Raw genomic sequence first — 19,883 nt, 5'->3', positions numbered from 1 at the left:
GTATGAGAAAATAAAGCACTTTTTGAACATTAAAGCATGTAAACATGTCCCATTAGAGGTACATAATAAAAATATGAAACTGAAAATGAGCACAATATGGCCTCTTTAAAGACACAGAAGGGGGTTTAACTACTCAGTGAAACAGCTGAGATTAAACAAAGTGTTGAATAGTAATTTGATTTATCATTGATTCTCATATAGGATCACATATAGACCTAAGACATGAAGACACATTAGGCTACTCACTCTAAGCACACACACACACCACCACCATATAAAAAAACCTCATGTCTACAGCTCAAACATTTAGCTGATCATAAATATAATCCAACAGTGTCCCTTATTTAGCATTTTATGATTATGAAAGGGTGGTTATTTATGAAACCCATTTCTTGTATTATATTATTTCTTATTGAGCTCATAACTAAAGATAGCTCGAACATATATCGACTTCCTCTCCAATTACAACAGCACAGGAAACACACTTAAGTGTACGCTGATGACACAGGCAACACCATATGGTGTGTGTATTCCATGAGTGTGGGGATGAATATTTGTTTATGTGGGTTTATGCTTGCGGGTGCTAAAATGCGTATCCTGCCGATGGGCATATTTTGAATTTACCTGACATCTCATACAAATCTACACAGAAACAAACAACCGAATACATAGAAAACTATATGCAGGGCTTCATGGTTTACACTCCTGATGTGGATTTGAAAAGGTCAAATAGACATTCAGGGTCAAAGGTCAGTGGAGCAGCCAATGGGGAATTAATTTCTAATGTTAGATAGGATATACCATTCAGTTTCAACTTTCCCTTAGCATGCAACATGATATGTTACTGCTGAGCACATGAAAAAGGACAATAGCACAAATACAATTCTTGTTTTTCACTAATACACTATCCTGTGCAATAGTTCTGGGGCATCTTCTCGGGTGATTGGATATGTTTATATGGTCCACTCTCTGACAAAACAACGACTCAATGTGATTCAATACCAAACAGCTCAGATTTAACAGGCTTAATTTAGGTGTAATAGTTTTACTGGTAGTGACCATATTTTTAAGAAATATTATGTTTTTTACATACCGAATTGGAGATGGCCCACAACATAAGACAACATGCACACAATTATATGCACAAGGATAACACATTACGTAAAATACCGTAACATAGAGTGATAAACTGAATAACTTTAAGCTAGTCCTTATTGTGGAGTATTTTTTAAAGTAAATTGTTGCAGGCTGGGTGTTTTTTTAAGTGTAACCTGAGTTGCATCAGTAAGTTGGTTTGCAATTTCCAATAATTACATGTCCTTGTAAATAAAGCCACATGGCCACAGTTACGTTATTTAACTCGGATAGGCTAAGTTAGCTTCTAGCTTATTTTGGAAGTCGACCTAGATGCTAACGTTAGCTTTACTCACTGCTCGTCGACTGCTCCAGCCGAAAGCGTTACCAAAACGCCGCCTTTGTCATTACAGTTCATTAGATGTTGCACTTTTTTCAGGTTTCATGGATTTTTTTTCGGAAAAAAATACGTTTCGAGACAGGTAGGGTATTTCACAGTACGTCAGGTAGCTGTCACTTACGCGCAGACGGATTGAGGACGTTATTTGTGGGCGGAAGCACGCAAAGAGATTTGCGGTAAATTACCAAAAAGTTTCTGTTGCGTATCAAAAAAAGAACATTCTATGATAAATGGTGGTGAAATGACGTGTAGACCAATATAATGGCTCGTACTGTATGGTATTCAGTGGGCTTATTTTATTTCTCAATAGTTTGGACTTTAAAAAAAGCCTTAATAGTGAATCTGTCTCAAGAAAAAAAAAAAGACTTTGGAAACACGATGTTTCAGAGTGTTATGAATACGGTTTAATGCATGGTATTATTTATGTGAATATAATGAAATTATATTAAAATACCTTTATACTGATGCATGCAAAAGATCAAAGTTTGGATAACCAATATGCTGTGTGTAGTTCATTTGGTTATCAAACGAGGTGCTAAGTATTCACCAAGTTATTTATTCTATTCACCAACACACTATTTGCCTACCACTTGTTTCCAATAAGAAAATGTCACAGTAACACCCTGAACTCTGTAATTCTAATTAAACAACCAAATATCTGTCTAGTATATCTAAATGTGGATGTAAGAGAACAGTTATTTATATAGTACTCCCATGAGACCAGTCTCAGTTCACAACTAAATAAAGCCGCAGGTCATAATTCTGCTGAATAGAGAATCCACTGAGACTCATACATCTGGTGAATCAAAACACTGTTTTAATGTCTATTCAGCGAAACATCAGTCAGTAAATAACATGCACCTCTGTTGGCTGCAGGTTCTAATGAATGAATCCTGCTATGCATTTTAATAAACTATACCAATCATATTTCTGAGCTGTTTTCTACATTGCGTTATGCAATAATATTTACATTAAAATGTCCTGTTGTATGATCAGAGAAGGACATGGCAGAAACTGAAGAAAACCTCTTACATATTTGGATGGCTACTTTTGGGGCACTAATGTTCAATATTTGCCATTATGACCGTGCCATTGATTTTTTTCTACAATATGACAGCATATATTTTATCTATGCTGATACATTATCTGTGGAAGGGACATTTCAATGGTGGACTTCAGAGGGCTACTATTTTACTCCAACATGAAAAAACGGTGGTGAAAATAGATATAGGGTTTTTGATTGAGGTTAATATTGCCAATAATAATTGATTGAAAAATCTGCTTTCCCTCAATCCAATATAGAAATTCTGTCAAATATATGGATGTGAAGCATATCAAATGATAAGACACTTTGACATCAGTGTCCACAGTGAAGTCTGGTGTTACCTGAAATGAACCTGTGATTGTTAGGGGAATTATCACCACATAACCTGCAGTGAGGACTATCTCAACCGTGGCAAGCTTTTAGCACATGAGATCATTTTGTTGAACCTAATCCATTCAACAGGCAATTAAACATGAATCAGGCAGATATAACTCAATCCTTAACAGAAAAATGGATGATTTAATACACTGGTATTAATAAGACTTTTACTGGGAAGAGTTTCAAAAGATGCTGTGGGTTTTTGTCTTTGGAATATCGATTGAAGGAGGTTATGAAAAATCTCAAAATAGCATTTCATCATGAAGGGAATTTTGTTCCCTATGGCCTCAGCTTGGTTAGATTGTCCACATTAGGCCACACAATAACGTCAACTGTATCTCTGACGTACTCAAGCTTGCCCACAATAGACAACGTTATACAGAGAATGGACAGTGTAATGTGAATGAATTCTCTGGTGAAGGGGATGAAATGCCGTTCAAGCCACACCAAACAATTTATTACAATCCTATAAACAACAACACCACAAAGCACAGCTTCAAAAATTACGGATAAATTGAATCAATAACAGCCTGACACAATCTCAGCAAATATTGAACATTATAAGCCTCACAAAGGGAGGAGTTATTGCCGAGTTATTGTGTTGGATTACATTAGATCATACTGGTGTTCATGTTATTTTTTTAAATACCACTATGCTGGTGTGGCTGAAAGACTATCTACCTATCGAACTATCCTGAATGGATACAATAGAAACAATTCATAAAAAATATCATCATCTGAAACCCTCCTCAACAGCTGTGTTTTAGACCAATCATGAAGTCAAAACAAACCAAACTGCTTGTGTCAAGCAAATAGAATAAAACATGTTTAATGCTTTAAGCACAATTTTACTTAAAATCAACAGTTTAACACCTTTAGCTATTTAAAGACCCATGATATGCGATTAACCTCACCATTTTATAATAAACTCATTCATTTTACAGCTTTGCACTTTACAACATAGTTTGTACTTCTGTTCATGTTTACACTTATTCCTTACATAAATAAGCTACAGTAGTTTAGCTTTATTCCTTAGGCCTTCCTGTCTTCACCAGACCCATCATCATAGGGCTATGGACATTTCATATGATGCCAAATATACTAATGGAAAAAAGGGAAAAGTTTTGAGTATTTAAAGATGTTTAAAGTACCGTGGGATTAGCTATATGACAGTTTATGCAGTGAGGCATGACATTTTTTCCCCATAAGAATACCTGTCATATTAGGAAAAGCACAGGTGTTACTAATGACATTAACAATGGCACCATTTTATTCATGTGTCACTGATAGCTGTGACATAGTGACAGTGAGTCAGCCTGCATGTTACCAAAAACCAGAAACTGGAATCAGCCATCATTGTTATCATTATTTACAAAGTGGCTTTTCCAACATTTCAAAATGTCCTCTTTAAAAATAGGTCTATTGCAACTTGACACTCACAGAAAAGTTGTTTGAACTTTAACCACACAGCTTAAGCCACTGTAGAAAGTATTAATTTCAAAGTCCAACGCAAGGAAATCTATAGTCTATCTAGTTTCCTTGCATGTTGGATCAGGTAACCAGGAGACCCACTGATTATTTCCAATATTGTTGTTCTTTCTCTATTTTGTTATTAACACAATCACGGTGGATATCAATGCAACATTAGTTTGTGTTACAGTTTTCTTATGCTTCTTTTCTATCACTGCAATTGTTAAACGCACAAGTTTTATCAAGAAGTAACAAGCAATTCCCAAAATGTTTTGTGAAAAAAAAAATCCACCCTATGAGAAGAGCATAATAAAAATTACTTCATTCATTAAAAATAAATGTACTACTTTGAGAGTTATCAAATGTGTACTTTGTAAAGGAACTTTATGAAAAGTCAGATTTTTCTGCACACACACACACTGACACACACATCTGTCATTTAGATGGTGAATAGACATGATTCAGAGGCACTATAAGTAGCTCCTGCATTTTAGCAGAGCAGCCCAATTAGTGTGTGTAGTTATGTCACGGCTCAAGCATCAGCATGGATCAATACAATCATTACTTCAATTTCCCCTCTTGTCATTAACACTCATACAGAAACTTACTTCCACATTTGCATGCACTCACACAGATATACACAAGTCTTGCAAGTGGAAATGCTTAAATCACTTTCTATTTTCTCCCCCCACCCAAATGGTGTATTACGTGCTGGTTTTCATGAAAGGTGGAAAAAACAGGGAATTGCTCGAATTTTAACGCTGTCACGCTTAGCAGTTGTAGTACACGTGCACACGCACGCACAGTTTGAAATGGTGGCACATTCATACAGTGACACCTGCAGCTTGTGTGATTAAGAGGTGGCTCAAAATGGGGGGACAAATTAAATATTGTGTCAATGCACAAGTTAATAGCCTACTATACTCACACTCACATACCTGTCTCTCTCTTCCTCTCTTTCTGTCACACACACACACACACACACACACACACACACACACACACACACACACACACACACACACACACACACACACACACACACACACACACACACACACACACCATATCTTGAAAGACACCTGCAACATGCTGATATGGAACCTGTTATGTGCATCACTGCAAGGACACACACACACACACACACACACACACACACACACACACACACACACACACACACACACACACACACACACACACACACACACACACACACACACACACAATCATTGTGGATGCTTATTTTTATCTCTCTCTCTAGGTCTCTCCCACCTTTCCCTTTATCTTCCCCTCCCCCCCTCTCTCCTGCTTCTCTATATCCGCGCTAGGCCTTTACTGCACATGCTGACATCAGCAACCAGCAGCGCCCCCTACACCCCTCCGCATCACACCCCCTAAAAACCACTACAACCACCACCAACACACACACACACACACACACACACACACACACACACACACACACACACACACACACACACACACACACACACACACACACACACACACACACACACGACGTGTATATCAAGTCGGTCCCTCTTGACTGTGACGTGAAATACTAACAAATGTGATTGATGGTGATCAACAGCCTCGTAAAAGGCCGCTGGTTGATGCCCCCTCCTGTTAATTAACTATAAATTACACTTCCAGCATTCCCTCTGTCACCTCCCGTAGCATATCTCACATGGGCTTGTATTGATGCATTTACACCTTTGTTATGATGACTTTAACTCATGGCATAAGAAAACATGTGAATCATCCAATCACACTGTCGGCACATAGGCCTACCAGCTGGGCCTACAGTATTAGCTTTTACTCACTGTACCATGTAAAGGATATGGCCATTCGGTGATCTTTTTGGCGTATTTTCGGACGAAGTTATCCTCACTGAAAATGAACAGCGAGCGGTTGACAGTGAAGCAGTTCTGGCGCACGGGGATAGGGTTATAGAGGGCCATAGTCCGGGCTCTCTGCGCCATAGACTGCTTGTACACTCTCTGGCCCCCGGGCCCTCCAGGTGGACCGTGGCCATGGCCGTGTCCGTGTCCATGACCGTGTCCGTGGGGTCCTCCTTGCCTGCTACCACCGCGGCCGCCCGGGCCCCCTCCGCCGGGCCCACCGCCATACCTGGCCGGTACTTCATCTCCAAACCGCGCCATTCTCTGGACACCAAAATCCAATCTTCACGAAGCAGCGGAGAAGGAGACCAATGCTCAGCTGTGCAGCCACACAACATTACATCCCATCTGGATCGGAACGTCTCATATGCACAATGGGTTGTCTTGTTAGTTTAACGCTGAACACCTGCACCCGGCGAGCAGTTTTATGATGCCTTTAGCAGACGAGGACGCCCATGTACCGACTCTGTCTCTGTGCGTCTCTGCCAACGGCCAATTGTGGGTGTGAGGAAATGAAATGTGCGGTCGTTTGGCTGACTGGTTGCACTGTGGGGTAGTGCTGTCGGATGTCTCAGTCTAAGTCGGTTCTTATGTCCGTATGAAGCAGGATTCGCTCCCAACATGAAATCATGGGGAGACTGTAGCGACTTAACATGAATGTTTCATGTTCTCCATGGTTCATGCCTGTATCAGAGCGCACCACAGCCTCCTGCACCTTTCTGGACGATTTATTCCTTTACTCTCATAACAGCGTGTAATGGAAATTTAAACGCCTTTAAAATCACATAGGCCTCAATAAATCTGATTTCGAATATAAATCTGAAAATGATTAACAGCCTAGAGCTACGGCCGTCACTAGCGTCCAACTTGGCATTTTGGAAACGGAGACTTAAAAGGCATCGAAAAGGGAAAAAGCTACTATTATTTATTTATTTGAAACATCCGCAATGTTTGGCACAGTGTGTGGCAATAATGGGGCTCCCGCCACCTTACAGTTGTTTCACTAGTGCGCTTTGACAAGCCTTTAGCTAGACCAGGAAAATTGTGACATTTGTTATTAATGCGTATTATTCAGATTAGACTAGCTCGAAGAGAAAGGAGAAAGAAAAATACCGTTTTCCTTAGAAATATCGGTGTCATTGTTGTCGAGCGTTGAAGATCAAATAATGTTCTCAAACGAATTCAATAACATCCTCCTTCGTTGCATCCATCATCTTCTCTCCGTCACCTGCGCGGCCATCCAGAAGCTGAGAGAGGTACACACTGACGGCGTCGTCAAAGACAAGGGTATGACGGCCGCTTCTCCGCCGTCTTACACCCTCTCATGATCTTGGTTTGGCTGTTCGAGGTGCAGCAGTGCCGAGAAAGTCCCTCACCATCCCCGCCCCGAAAAGTCTACCTTCGTCGGCACTGATAAGCCCAAATGTCCTGGCAGAGCGTCCTTTCTCTCTCTCTCATTGGAGTAGGGTAGAGCGTTCCTCACGGCCTCCTCGCTCTTCGTCCAGCAGCCCCAAGGGGAGGAGGAGGAGGGACAGACGGACGGAAGGATAGATGGATCGGTGAATGGATGAAGAAGAAAAAAATGAAAAGGGAGGGGACCGGCTGTCTTTTTTTGGAATTCTAGCTGGAGTCTGCCTATAAATCAAATAACTCACACCGCGCACGAAATCGTTGTCTCTCAGTGTGTGTGAACTATAATGAGAGCCTCCTCGGTTCTGCAGCCGCAGCACATGACGCACGCAGCCTGTCCAACTTCCAGACGTATGTCACGCAGGGAAGCATCGACATAGCCTGTTTATTTTTTAAGGTGCTTCGGGCTGCAGCCCTGCCCAGTTGGACATACCTCTCAAGCAGCCCAACTCCATATGTATCTCAGATAATGCGTAAAAGAGCCTGTTGGCGTGAGATGACAACTATTTGACTGTGTTTCCCATTTCCGTCCACCTCTGTATGAGTGTATACTTCCTAAAGACCTAATAATAATAATGTTCATTACAGCCAGATGCGCGTGTGACGGAGAAGAGGGGTGTTGGCATCATGCAGCTTGTGCAAAGATACAGCTGCAACCCAAGCTGACAATGACTGCGCGCACACGGGAGCGTGAGAGAGAGTACATGCGCGTCTAAGTGTGCGCGCGTGAGTCTGCGTGTGTTTGTTAGGGAAGGTGGAGGGGGAGGCTATTCTTAGCAACAGACATTTGGAAATTAATGGACGAAGAGAGCTCTCTCCTCCCTCCCTCCCCCGAAACCAAGTCGAGGGATGTTCTTCCCTGGCTCTCCTCTCGTCTCCTTTCCTCTCCTCTCAGCTTCAAAACATGGGAACCTGTTCAATGTGCGACAATATGTGTTATAGGTACGAAAATGTTCAATGACAACGTGAAGGGGGACAATGCTAAGGTATTATCAAATCTGCAATCGCTTTAAAACAATATTTTATGTCAAACACTGTCATGTTAATGGTCAAATATTTTCAGTTTTGGCATGTATAACCCTATTGTCTTTAAATGCGGAAGACTTTGTTTTTTTCTGGTCATAGAGAGTGATTGCAAAGACTGTTCTAATATTCAATGAATGTCACGAGTCACTCAGTAAACTGGTGCCAAGTTACCCTAACCCCATGGGGAGGAAGGCAGCAGCCGAAAACATCTCAATACGACATTCTTTTACTCTATTACGTGACCTAATTGATTGACTCCAGTAAATATCCGTGCCAGTGAATGGGAAATGGTAATACATACAGATTTAAGGATGACCGGGAGGATTAATCTACCCCTTGAAGAAATTGAATTAGTAAACTAACATTACACGTGCAAACGCCAATCGATACAAGCACGACCTTAAACGTCTATTCGATAAATTGGAAAGGGATCGTTTTGCCATGTGTCCACTTAAGCAAGTCTTCCGGCTGTGAGATTGAGGCTGACCCCAACACAAGGGCATGAAGGAAGACAAATCTTAATTCATAACCAGAAAGAGCGAGAGAGAGAGAGAGAGAGAGAGAGAGAGAGAGAGGGAGGGAGGGATGGATGGATAGAACTTTCTAATGGTACTATCATTCTAAGGACCATGGACAGCACCAGGATCAGCACAAATTCCAAATTCCATAATGGGCTAGAAGGACCATGGAGAGTGCCTTAATAAGACATTTCAGCATCAGAAAGATGCTTTTGAGGGAATTCCCTTTCCTGTAGTTTGGTATATGGGTTTTCGTGCATGAAAACATAAGCATAAAACCCCCCAAAAACATAAAGAACTAATCATTATGAGAATTTGAAATGAAATACACACAGGACATGTGTATATGTAATTACATGATGCCTTAAAGTTTAATGTATGCTAGTTTATGTCCATTATCCATAAGAATGATTCAATGGGTGTGTTCACATAGTTTGTTACACACTGTCTCATTTCGGCTCATCTCAAACCAAAAAAAAATACATGATACGGTGAGGACTGACTGTATTTCATTTCTGCTTTTAAAAAATGGTCTTCCAATTTGTTGTGCTGTTTTATCCTGTGTAGGTGTGTGTTCACAAAAGTGTGTGTTTATGTTTGGGTGTGATCATCTGTGAAATTATCTATTGCCCTTCAGAGCCGGAGCCAGCAGCCTTCTGTCCAAACCTGTTATTCCACACAGCCAGCAGCAGAAGCACTGAGGAGCAGCAGCTCCCAGGCCACGCATGCATTAAACATTGTTACCTCACAAGAACACATACACTGTCTCCATAGAAGACATAGAGATACATGATAATCTCTGTGTATTTATAGCAGATTTGGCAGAGAAAAATAACATGGTGCAGGCTGCCTTTGTTGCAGCAGTGTCTTTGTGAGTGAGTGTAAATTTGTCAAAAACTGAAATACTCTTTCTTTAAAAAAGGGCATGCTTTTTGCAATCATATACAATTATATGACAACAGTATAAGGCTTGCCACCATAATTAAAATAGTATGTAATTTATTTTAGTATATTGAGTATACGTGATTTACATTTTGTTTGGATGCTGAAATCGGTAAGCCGTAGCGTCAACAACCACATTTTCTTCAATAAAATGTAATTATTCTGCTAATATAGATAATGTATATAAATGTATTTAAACTTCTGATGACTGATCTCTGTTGTTCTTCTTTCAGATGTTCATATGGTAGGTAGCTGTGAGGCTGGAGCTCCGAGGCGAGGGCCTAAAAAGGAGTGTCGAGACTCAATGATTCATAAGGCTGAATAATTCAATGGCTGAATGCATGTAGAGCACTCCGCCCCTGCTGAACCCGGTCCTCCACAGAAAAAAATGCAGACTTCCATGTAAACCTCTGCAAGGTTGGTCAACATATATACATATACAGCAAATTGTGGTTTGCAGTCAGCTTTCAGTAAATGATATACTACAGTATGTGTTAAAAAAAAAAGCAATTGCTATAACTTACATATTTACAAAACCAGAGGCAAAAGTAAGGTAGGGGAAGATGGAAGTGTCCAAGTAGAGACAATTGGGTCAGATGATGCTTTTAGTTTAGTTTGGTTTAACTGAGTCTCAATGTGGGATCTTTCTGTGGGGTCTGTGGCACTTTGCGAGGGTGTCTGTAAAAAAAAGTGTTCTGATTCATTCCTTTAAGTGGCCATGATATAAAATTGAAGCATGTTTTTTTACAAAGAGCTTACTAGTTGAATAAATCATATTTTAATGTTTACATTTAAAATAGGAAATAGATGTATTTATAATCTAACTAATTGTGTGTGTATGAGTGTATGTGTTCTGAAATGCACAACAAATGATCCCTCTAATTTGTCACTTGTATTTTATCAGGATATTGTGTTACTTTCTTTTAATTTAATTCATCTCAATTGCATTGTTTGAATGGTATTTTATTTTGAAATGTTTAAAAACACGTGTGAAATAATTAATGTATATTGATTTCTTCTATTACATAACTAAGACTATAGAGGTGTACACAATCATCTTATTTTCTTCTTTTTCTGGACATGTATTCGTATAATTTACAAATCATCAACTTGTTAAAATGGGCTGGAAAAATAAAAGGCATTGTTACAGATATTAAAACATATCTGTAGCTCCATTTCCCCTGCTTTTACCCACTGTGTGTGTCCTTAGGTCAAACTCTCTGTGTGAGCTTTACCTAAAAGTGGACTGACCGACTGAGCCTTTCACTACCATAACATTGCTGGACTTGCGATGCACATTTAATGGAAAGGAAATCACTTGAGGCATTTTAGCAGAATTCCCACAGTTCCCTCTGGAGTCACAAAAAGGCTAATTGTGATATGACCTTTTACCACATATAGGGGTGGACTTCCTAAGAAAAACAGACACTGATGTTTTAAATGATTACAGTTTCCCTTTAAGACGGGTTCCACGCACATACATTCTGAGCACTGGCTAGTATTTTTCTGGTGATTTTCAGTTTAATTGCATGATTCACCAGAAGACATAATGATGCCTCCAGGACAAGCTGACCGATGATAATGCAGTGAATCGTAGAGGCTTTAAATGAGTGCACCAACTGGGAATGAGAATATGAGCCCAAAACACTCATCATGGCTGGATGAATGTAATGCTGGGGGCAGCAACATGGCATCCAACAATTAAATGGGCATCAGCGTGCGTGTTTGTGTGTGTGTGTGTGTGTGTGTGTGTGTGTGTGTGTCAGAGGGGGGGTATGACTTAGTTTTATTATGGATGTTCACTGACCGAGACCAACAGCCGGCTCACAGAAGGAGCACTAATAATCCTTGTATATATGCAGCAGGCGTTTAGAATTGCATGTTGCAAATTGGCTAATGCTCACATGCTAAAAGGCTATGAATATGTGAGTATGGTGGATAGACCAATGTGCAAAGAAACCTAAATAAGAACTCTTCCACCTGCTGAAATAAAGAGTAATGCAGCTGGTCCTGCAAAAGAAGAATTTTACTTTTTTTCCCCTTCTCACATGTGTTTCTCAATCTCCTCCTGGCTCCCTGACAGTTACTCTTTCTTGGTTCTGATCCTTCTGATACAGACTTTAAACATCAGTTTTAGGATCTACAGATTTCCTGTGAGGGTAAAAGAATCGTCTCACTCTCCTTGTTTACTGATTTACCACTAACAAAGGGTTGGCCTGTAAACAAAGCAAACGATGGAGCAGAACAGAGAGGGATAGAGAGACAGCAGTCTTTGGTGGTAAATAGGCTGGTGTTCTTTTCTTGGAGAATCTCTTGTGAGGATGAAGTCACCACTTTATCTACTCTCAGAGCTCTCCCTTTCTTTTGATAATGCATTTATTTTTCAATCCTTTAAATGTTTCCCATCCCCCATATTCAGGGACAGAGAAAATAAAGAACATTGTTTTTTTTTCCTTCTATATATTAACTATAGTGTTTTGATTGAGTTCGGTCTCCTTTTTCCATTAATTTCTGTATATTCTGGTCCTGTATTCCCCCTAAATATACAAATGTTCTTATTTGTTTCAATACACAATCAGGCATTGGCATACTTCTTTATGTTTGATAATGATGGAGTGTGTGACTCAAGAATCATTGTTATCATTGACTTATGAAAAAGATATGACATTTCCCCACAATGTACTGCATTACAACAACCAGCCCTGCATAAAGACATTAAGGAGTGTTTTGTCCACCTGTGTTCACACACTTGGTCGACAACAAGTTAGAAACACCACTTGATTTCTAAACGTTTTACTTACTAAGGTTTTCACCAGCTGTTGACTTAGATAGAGTAACCTGATTGTGTTTACATTCATGAGTCTTAACCTCCCTCCAGTGGTCACAGGGAAGAACTGCAACATCTGCAGTCCTATCAGGGTTTCCACTCTTCCCTTTGTGTGTTCACATCCTAAAGCTCGTGTAAGGCGCATCACTGCAATATACCTATGCAAGCTGATTGTAATAGCAATGTGTCATCATTGTACTTTGTTGTCTGATTGTCTTGCCTTCACAGGATCATTAAAAGATGTAACATTATATAAGACAAAAAGTCTCTAGAGAGAATTATCAGGTGTATGTTACACTAGATACTTCATACCAAAAGCATGCAATTCATATTCCAATTATATTTGATTTAAAAAAAAAAGAATATTTAGGATGGTTGCATGTCCTAGAAATAAGTTTGTTATCAGAGAAATGTGTTAGACTACATGTCGCCTTCCCAAGGTTACTCTATGCCAAAGGGCATACCGTAATTTAGGTAACTAATATAATTTTTTAAATAGTCATAATAACATTTATCACATATATTTCTACACGAATTTATATCACTTCGTTTTGAACTAGAAGACTACGCCTCCCACAATGCATCACGTTTTCAACATGGCGTCTCACAGAACCGCTTGACTTCTGGCTACAAGACCAAAACAAAGCTGAAGCTAAACAAGAAAGTGTAGTGAGTTTATAATAATATAACAGACAGGAGGATGAAACTGTTGCTGAATGTATTAAAACGAATACACAAACCAGCTGTTTACACCAGTCAGCACCGCTGCCTGAGCTCCTCTGCGAGCAGCGGCCTGCTACCTCTCCGAGATGAGGCTCTCATCGTCGGGTCAAACCCGGAGCTGGTGCACAGAATCGGTTCACAGGTGGAGGTGAGAACGGGCTTTATCACTGAGGAGGAAGAGGGGGCTTTTCTGCAAGAGCTGGAGCAAGGTCTGAAGAAGAAACGCTACGAATTCGACCATTGGGACGATGTAAGTAATGTTCAGGAGTAGGGAGATAATATTTGAAACGGGTACACACATTTTACGCACGTAGACATAAACAGTCCATAGGAGTCGCAACTCACACTTTTTACACATTTACGATTAAACAAGCCCAATTAGTAACGTGACGTAAGACTACCATCTGAAATGTTTAAACCACCAATGACAATGATATTGACATTTATGCTGTGTTCACTTCACCTTATTCAGGCTATTCACGGGTACCGAGAGACTGAACGCGTGAGGTGGGGGGAAAGGTGTGAGGAGGTCTTGAGTCGTGTTCGATCTGTAGCATTTCCTGAGGGAGGTCCTCTCCTCGGGCCGGTGCACATTCTGGATCTGGACAAGACTGGCTACATCAAACCTCACATTGACAGTGTCAAGGTAAGTCTTGTTTTTACTCTGCATTCAGACAAAACAAATCTATGACAAATGATCTAACATTTACAATAGCATCAGCACTGTAACGGCTTGATACTACCTTTTGTGTTTGCCCAATGTTATCCCATCAGATGTGGTCTTACTGTCGTTCTGTCTTTTTCAGTTCTGCGGCAGCACCATTGCTGGGCTGAGTCTCCTGTCAGACAGCATCATGCGCTTAGTGAAGGAGGATGCCGCCGACGAATGGCTGGACCTGCTGCTGCCCCGATTGTCTCTCTACATACTGAGGTCCAGTATATGGTCTACGTATATGGTCATGGAGTTAGTGTCCTATAGTTGTTACATGCTTGACTCTGAAAGTATTGTTATTTGTTTGACCCTGTTTTCCATTCCCCCATACAGGGACCAGGCCAGATATAAATTCACTCACCAGATCCTGAAGGACGAGGAGTCTGTGTTCAACGGACAGAAAGTGCCTCGGCTGCGTCGAATCTCTGTCATCTGTCGGAACCTTCCGGGCTAAGACCCACTTCCGCTCAGCTTGATGAACAATACATAACCTTGATCTAAAGAATGATGTCACTGATCACCATTAAGATCGAAAAACAGATATCCTAAATTACCAAGTTTAATTTGGTTAATATATTGATATTATATGCATCTATGGTAAAGTGTCCGGGACATTTATTGCATTTGAAACACTCTCCATATTGTGCAATTGAGAAATATGTATTGGATTGAGTCACACCTCACAGTAAAGAGTACTTAAATGAACCAGCATGCTAGCTTAAATGTTTGAAATAATTGTTTATATGTTGTTGGTTCAACATGTAAAGTCAGGTTGGCTCCTGTGATCATTCATGTTTTTATGCACTAACATCAATTTTGGTGTGTCCTTCCACTTCTGTACAATACAAACTGTTGTGAATAATTTCCAAATAAAATTAAGTGAACTTTTTTCGTACCCACTCCCAACATGCTCAAATATGTATTTGAAAGCAGCAGGACAAAGCTTTCCTCTCTTGACCGCATCTATTATTTCAACTTAATTTCATCACACCTTTTAAGTACCTCACCATCTAATCATGAGTGCACCATATATGTGTGTACATTTACATGTGTACATTATTGCCATTAGATGGTAGCAGCTCACCTTCACAAGACAGACCATGCTGTGGGAGGAGTCGAGGTGAAGGGGGATCAGGCAAACAAAAAAAAACAATAGACAAAGGTCCATGTACTTGTTAGACAGGACTGCCTATAGCAATGCCACACTTGCTTCTGCTCTCTAACACAGGTAAGGACTTTATGTTATCCAGCTCCAAATTGTTCTCCTTTTGTGAAAAATGGGTTAATCTGCTTTTAAAGAGAGCACATGAATGGATAGTATACATTTTGATCAGATGTAAAGTAATGCAATGAGGGTAATTTCTATTTTTTGGGTGTTATTTTCAGTCAGCACAGCTATAGAAGATGGGGTCAGAGATCAAAGTGGTGCCAATGCGTGTCCTGGTGACGGGAGGATCTGGGTTGGTGGGCAAAGCCATTGAGCATGTGGTGCAGCGGGAAGGTGGGAAACTGGAGGGAGAGGAATGGATCTTCCTCTCATCTAAAGATGCTGATCTTGTGTAAGTTGTCTCAATAGTACTCGTACTAGTAATAGTATTCTGCCAATCTGTCCCTACAAAGAAATGTGACTGTGATTGATTATTGATTAGTCCCAACACCAACATTATAGTCCAGGAAATCAAACAGGCACTTTATGGATAGTGTAGTGGAGATTTAAGAATATGCTCAATGTTGGCACTAGTTATGTGTTTTATCAATAGGTTCACCCCGGTGTGTCAGCCAAAACACCACTTAAGGCCAAAGTTCCAGAGTCCAGAAATAAGGAGCTTAGATAATGCTTCATTTCCTTTAATTACTTATTTTAGACATACAGTAAATGTGTTTGTGTGTGTGTGTGTGTGTGTGTGTGTGTGTGTGTGTGTCTGGTTTTCCTATAAGAAATAAACATAATACAAGGTGGTCACTTGTGCATACATAACAGTAATATTCCCAAACCTTATAGGAAGAAACTGTTAAACACATAATAATAGTATAACATGTCTCCCTTCACCTAGAATAGTAACACATTTCACATAATGTCAAACACTCATTACAATTCACTCATACGAAATGCGAAGTTAAGCTACCGCTAATGCTAACATTCTACATCCGGTCTACAGCGAAAGAGGCAGCCAATGCTCTTATTCTGACACGCCACAGAAATGCTACTTCCGGTAGTCGGGTTAGCGAAACAATACGCCTAAAAGTTAACGGTAAAACCCCTGAACATCTCACATATAACGTCACATAAACATTCATCGACATAAACTACATTTTAACACCTCAATAATAACAACTCTGTGCCAGTCAATATAGTGTATGTCTAAGCTTTGAGACGGGAGTGCCGCAATTAACATCATGCACGCCGCATGCACAGTTATGTATAGAGCAGAGACCCCACATTAAAGCACATAAACACAGAAGTTATCAAATTAATAATTATTGCAGAACAACATAACAGGCAATGCTGTGGACAAACACTCACCTTCAATTACGCACACTAATACAACACAGAACGCATACAACTGTCCTGCATAACTTTGGGGCCTTTTCTACAGATAGTGGTGTTTTTCCCATGTCTATCCGATTCTAAATACATGTTGTGTTAAAACAGAGATGTCGGGCAGACCAGGGCTGTGTTCGAGAAGTATCGTCCAACTCATGTCATCCACTTGGCTGCCAAAGTGGGAGGACTGTATCTACACATGAGGGAGAACCTGCACTTTTTGGTGAGATAGAGCATGATCTACCACAGATGTCCAATTATGAACATTTGCAGGAAAATCTATTGTAAAAGTGGAGTCTTCGTGAATATCTACGTTGTCTTTTAAATGTAACGGCCAGTCAACAACAGTCTGACACCTTCACAGAGGGACAACATCAAAATCAATGACAACGTGGTACAAACAGCCCACGAGATGGGCGCCACCAAAGTTGTGTCTTGCCTGTCCAGTTGCATCTTCCCTGACAAAACCACATATCCCATCGATGAGACCATGGTATGATTTATTTTACATTTTAACCTTTGTTTACTTAGTGAAATAACTTATTTGTTTACCAACAGTGACAACTTGTGATCAATTGGACTTTTGTAATGAAAATATATATTCAAAAATGTTATTCATGTGTATAAAAATAAATTGAATTAATAGGACAATTATCTGGTTTTGCTGGGCTAATTTCAAAGGTTAATCCCATTCCTCGTGCCACTAAATGCTGACATGTTACTACAGAGCAATGAAGTGCAACTATTCTTAATTTAGCAGAAGACATTGCTTTAACTCTATCTGTATTATAATGCCCCTCTCTCATAGATACACAATGGACCACCACATGACTCCAATTTTGGATACTCGCATGCTAAAAGATTGATTGATGTTCAGAACAGGTATGCAGCTTCGAGGTGCAAACAGGGGTGTGGTGTAGAAACAAGGGTGCATCTGACATGCATTCATCCTCTACAAAGACATGTCGGGGCAGCTCCCGGTCAGCCAGACAGCTTCTAATTTGCCTTTTGTAGCTCTTGTTTAAGTTGCGGCTTTGCCAACATAATCCACTGCTCTGTGTCTGTGACAGCATTCATAGTTGATTGTAATTGGATACAGGGTGTTTTCAGACCAGTTCAATTTGTGACTGACGCAAAGCACAATGGACTCTAAGAGGGATCAAGTTTCTAGTTAATGATGTCATGACATGTAAAAATGCTGTTTACTGTTGGTGGTGGGAATTTAAACGAGGAATAAAAATGCTTTCAGTTAAAGTGTTCATTTGGGTTTTAGTCTTTCTGATGACTTTGATCGTGTGTGTGTGTCGACAGGGCATACTATCAGCAGTACGGACATCGGTACACAGCGGTCATCCCCACCAATGTGTTTGGCCCCTATGACAACTTCAACATAGAGAACGGTCACGTGCTGTCGGCTCTGGTTAACAAGACATACAAAGCCAAAAGTGAGTAAGGCTGACACACTAATGCACCTTTATTTACAAAATGACATTAAGCAGTCAATAACATATAGAGAAACAGACAACCTTGTAATAAAGACTATTTTTCCTCTCACAGAAGAAGGAACGGCTGTTAATGTTTGTGGCTCTGGAGCTCCGAGGAGACAGTTCATTTACTCTCTGGTACGAGTATCAATATTCATAGCCCTTATTATTGATATGGGGTTGTATACAAATGTCACTGTATACTGTTTTAATTTTGGCCGGATGACAACATTCTTACTTTGTCTGTGTTTACTCTCAGGATTTGGGTCGTTTAATCATTTGGGTACTGAGAGGATATGATGAAATTGACCCCATTATTCTCTCTGGTGAGTTCACTGCTTTGATCACCCTTAGCAATCATTGAAATGCGCTTCTGGTTAGCTTTGTGATTGTTTAATAAGACAAACAAAAATTGGGGGTTCTTTTAAAAAACAAATGTCTACCTGTCTCAACATTTTACTCACTTGCACTTTTCACTGTGGATTTCTTTTCAGTGGGTGAAGAGGAGGAAATCTCTATCAAAGAGGCTGTGGACTTGATCGCAAAGGCTCTGGATTTTACAGGAAAAATACAAGTATCCTTTTATCATATCCAAATGATTCTACAGACAGGTCCATCACTTTGAGATGCTTATTGGTTTTACTTCTGAGATATTTTGTGAACCCGAGATATACAGAACAGATCAACACTAAACCGTTGACCTTATTTCCTATCATATGGGTATTTCATAGCTGATACCAACATACTATAATTAAATTGAACAAAAGAAGGAATCATAATTATTCATAATATTTTCTTTTAGTTACGTTCTAAAGTAACCACTTTCAAGGGACATTTTTTCAGATTCCTTGACTGCTAACATCAGTTTGACACCACCCTGTCTGATGGCCAGATGAAGAAGACGGCCAGCAATGCAAAGCTAAGACGCTACCTCCCCAACTTCACCTTCACACCTCTTAATGAAGGTCAGCTTCACCTTCTTAATGCTAAAAAAAAAAGAGACACTGTTGTTTTAGCACTTGTGAATTACCACTCAAATAGAGCGGTGTACATGATAGCACAAAGGCCGCACAACAAACTGAGTGCCTTTGGTTTTGGCTTGGGGCGAGGCTGGTCTGTACTTCCAATCATACAAATGATAGCTTTGAATGAACATTTGCATGCACAACCTTCTGAAATAGTTCTTTTTATTTGCTCTTCCCCTAGCTATAAAGAAGACCTGCGACTGGTTTGTGGCCAACTATGACAATGCCCGCACTTGAGGGAACCATCGCCAAGCTGAAAATAAACACTGATCGGTTGTAAAGCCAGTAAATATTTGTACTCGCATTAAACAATGCTGAAAATCTTCTCAACTGTCCAAGAGCCTCTTTTAATTTAAAAAAGGAACAAGGTTTCAGCTACACTTTTCTTAAAAATCTAATG

At 40.0% G+C, this 19,883-nt stretch overlaps 3 protein-coding genes across 3 annotated transcripts in view; 2 read left to right on the top strand and 1 right to left on the bottom strand.

Moving 5' to 3' along the window:
- Positions 1-6,532, bottom strand: part of cacna1aa (calcium channel, voltage-dependent, P/Q type, alpha 1A subunit, a) — a 77,017-nt gene extending 70,485 nt beyond the window's left edge. The window contains exon 1 of the mRNA XM_063903775.1: positions 6,194-6,532. Within this exon, the coding sequence (XP_063759845.1) occupies positions 6,194-6,532 (339 nt within the window). The remainder of the gene's footprint in view (positions 1-6,193) is intronic.
- Positions 6,533-13,584: 7,052 nt separating this feature from the next.
- Positions 13,585-15,317, top strand: alkbh7 (alkB homolog 7). The gene is made up of 4 exons (XM_063904198.1): positions 13,585-13,967; positions 14,190-14,363; positions 14,524-14,648; positions 14,763-15,317. The coding sequence occupies exons 1-4, from the start codon at positions 13,695-13,697 to the stop codon at positions 14,881-14,883; spliced, it is 693 nt and encodes a 230-aa protein (XP_063760268.1). The 5' UTR covers positions 13,585-13,694; the 3' UTR covers positions 14,884-15,317.
- A 283-nt stretch (positions 15,318-15,600) lies between these two features.
- Positions 15,601-19,785, top strand: LOC134878360 (GDP-L-fucose synthase-like). The gene is made up of 11 exons (XM_063904356.1): positions 15,601-15,657; positions 15,816-15,988; positions 17,083-17,197; positions 17,339-17,467; positions 17,783-17,856; positions 18,286-18,419; positions 18,532-18,596; positions 18,718-18,784; positions 18,953-19,032; positions 19,324-19,423; positions 19,665-19,785. The coding sequence occupies exons 2-11, from the start codon at positions 15,834-15,836 to the stop codon at positions 19,718-19,720; spliced, it is 975 nt and encodes a 324-aa protein (XP_063760426.1). The 5' UTR covers positions 15,601-15,657; positions 15,816-15,833; the 3' UTR covers positions 19,721-19,785.
- Positions 19,786-19,883: the final 98 nt, after the last annotated feature.

The sequence above is a fragment of the Eleginops maclovinus genome, chromosome 16, assembly GCF_036324505.1.
Source record: "Eleginops maclovinus isolate JMC-PN-2008 ecotype Puerto Natales chromosome 16, JC_Emac_rtc_rv5, whole genome shotgun sequence".
Lineage (NCBI taxonomy): Eukaryota > Metazoa > Chordata > Actinopteri > Perciformes > Eleginopidae > Eleginops > Eleginops maclovinus.
The sequence above is the reverse complement of the archived record's forward strand: the minus strand, read 5'-3'. Positions and strand labels throughout refer to the sequence as shown.